The sequence below is a fragment of the Lissotriton vulgaris genome, chromosome 10 (genome assembly GCF_964263255.1).
Source record: "Lissotriton vulgaris chromosome 10, aLisVul1.2, whole genome shotgun sequence".
Lineage (NCBI taxonomy): Eukaryota > Metazoa > Chordata > Amphibia > Caudata > Salamandridae > Lissotriton > Lissotriton vulgaris.
Window position 1 is genome coordinate 46,663,918 of NC_141698.1, and position 2,626 is coordinate 46,666,543.

A 2,626-nucleotide genomic window follows, 5' to 3' on the forward strand; every position below is an offset into this window, starting at 1 on the left:
CACAAAAAAGTACTGCAGATTACAACAAATCTGAAGCAATATAATTGAAATAAAAAACAAATTGCATCACTATACCTTCTTTTAAAAGTGTCAATCATTCATCCAGAATTAAGCATGCATTGCCTGCTTGTGATCTGCATTTAATTCCTGTGAGAAGCACTTAAGGTACATTGTCAAAAATCAGCTGTGGCGAGGTTCATTTGTGGAAGGCCAGAATGGGTGGCCGCTCTTTTCGGGTTATGGCCGCCAGGGAATGGAACGCTCTCCCTATGGAGATCAGACTAGCGGACGCGGAGACCGCCTTCAGGAAAAGCTTAAAAACCCACCTGTTTTCCCTGTAACTCCCTACTCTGTACTTGACTCCTTTCCACAGCGCGGGGACACGCCGTGATGGCGTCACCAGGCGCTTTATAAACTCCTTTGTTGTTGTTGTTGTTATTGAGCTCTGATTGTCTGTTATCATTATGCTTGAGGTTTCTCACCGATGCAAGTGGTCAAGGCAAAGGGGAAGGGCAGTGATGGCAATATTCTCTGTGCATGCCTTAAAATACTTGCAGAAAGCATGTTTAAATACCATAATGCTCAATGTGTAATTAATGTTGCATACCATTGTATAATGCAGAAAGTGTACTCCTTTTCCAGTATACTTGGATAATAATACTTTGGGCTGGTACAAAATGTGAGAGACACTACAAATAAGCAATGTCAGAGGAAGGTTTACCTAAACAAGTCAATGGCTGAAAAGAAACCTTATGTTTTTTGGAATTGCATTTGAAAGAAAGAAGTAATCAGGATATGGAAACACCAGTGTGTTTAGAGGGAAACATCTGACAGGAAGTTATGGGGAGATATGTTTGCCATTATTTGTATAAACAACCCCTGCATTGAGATCTGTAAAAAGAATGTACAACTGTGATAGGTGTGTGTGTGTGTGGGTGGGTTTGTATATGCATGGGTGTGTGTGCACGTCTGTGTGTCTGTTTGGATATTTCTCCGGCTACTATGTAATTAGTGATACAACAACTGAGAGATCCAGGTGATATTGTCAGTGAATTTACTGATAATGTCAGCTGTAATCTGTTTGATAGTATGATACATCCAGTAAATTATGATCACTGCATTTCGAGGGAATAGGTTCACAATTCTACCTTTGTGGCAAAATATTAAGGGTTTGAGGGTTAGTCTGTAATGTTAAGAACACTTAAAATATTTGCTAATTAAATCGAGATCTAAATTAGCTTGAGGAATATAAAATGTAAAGAAATTCTTCTGAAAATGTTTTCTTTATTCTTGCAGATCCAATGGCACAGAGTAAACTGAGAAACCTAACTGTGGTGAAAGAATTTATCTTAATGGGACTCTCAGACCATCCAGGGCAGAACACAGTCCTGTTTTTCCTCTTCCTGGCCATGTACTTGATCACTTTAGGTGGAAATGCCAGTATTAGCACCCTCATTGTGGCTGACTCACAGCTTCACACTCCAATGTATTTCTTCCTGTTAAACCTTTCTGTTCTTGACATGGGCTTGTCCACAGTTCTCCTTCCTAAAATGCTGTCAAATCTCCTATTGGACAATAAGACAATTCCCTTTAATGGCTGTATTACTCAACTATACTTTTTTGCTCTCTTTGCCACCTCAGAGATTTTTATTTTAGCGGTAATGGCAATAGACAGATATTTAGCGATCTGCCACCCGCTACGTTACACTACTCTCATGAGCACTAAAGTCTGCACCATTCTGACAACTAGTTCATGGGTGATTAGCTGCCTGCATTCCTTGTTGTACAGTGTGCTTATTTCGAATTTTACCTACTGTGGACCCAACCAGATCCAGCAATTCTTCTGTGATGTTCCACCACTGCTGATACTGTCCTGCTCTGACACAGCCAGCTATGAACTGCTTATTTTAACTGAGTCCGGCTTACTTTTGCTGTTGACCCTAATGTCTGTTGTCATCTCCTACATTTGTATCATATATACAATTTTGAAGATGCAGTCAAAAGAAGGGAGGCACAGAGCCTTTTCTACCTGTTCCTCTCACTTAATTGTTGTCACCTTGTACTTTGGTACTGTACTTTTTAACTACATCCGGCCCACATCAAGCTACTCACTCCAGAAGGACAAACTTATGACGGTCATGTATACAGTTGTCACCCCGATGGTCAATCCTTTCATCTACTGCCTGAGGAACAATCAAGTAAAGAAAGCACTGACAAGAATGATTGGCAGATACATTTTACACCGTACTGTGTGAATGGTGATGCTTTGATCTGTGTTTAGTAACCTGAGTGATAAATCTATTTATATATTATGCAAATTTTGAGAAAACCCCTCTTTTTGCGTGATCACCCTATTTAGTGCTGACTGGTTTTCCTGTTTTTTGAACTCAGCATTCAGGGGCACTGCTGTCTAGTCCCCATTGTACATGCTCCGACCCCTAAAACATTGAAAAATTGGAGACTCCCTAATTGGCATGGTTAACTTTCCACTAAAGTCATAATATATGGTTTAGGAAAATGTGCCAGTGGCTTGAAAAAGGTCAATGTCACCTAGGGATTTAAGCACATATTTTGAGATCCATTAGGCTGACAAGGAAAGAAAATGACTTCAGCAAACCAGGCATGC

General features: G+C 40.1%; 1 protein-coding gene across 1 annotated transcript; it reads left to right on the top strand.

Annotated features, from left to right (window-relative positions):
• The first annotated feature begins 1,301 nt into the window (after window positions 1-1,301).
• On the top strand, window positions 1,302-2,255 carry LOC147684552 (olfactory receptor 5AP2-like). Its single transcript, XM_086942361.1, has one exon. It carries the CDS (start codon window positions 1,302-1,304, stop codon window positions 2,253-2,255), a length of 954 nt encoding a protein of 317 aa, XP_086798487.1.
• Window positions 2,256-2,626: the final 371 nt, after the last annotated feature.

Excerpts from the sequence above, each read along its gene's own strand:
- LOC147684552 (XM_086942361.1), top strand. The coding sequence starts at position 1,302 with ATGGCACAGAGTAAACTGAGAAACCTAACTGTGGTGAAAGAATTTATC.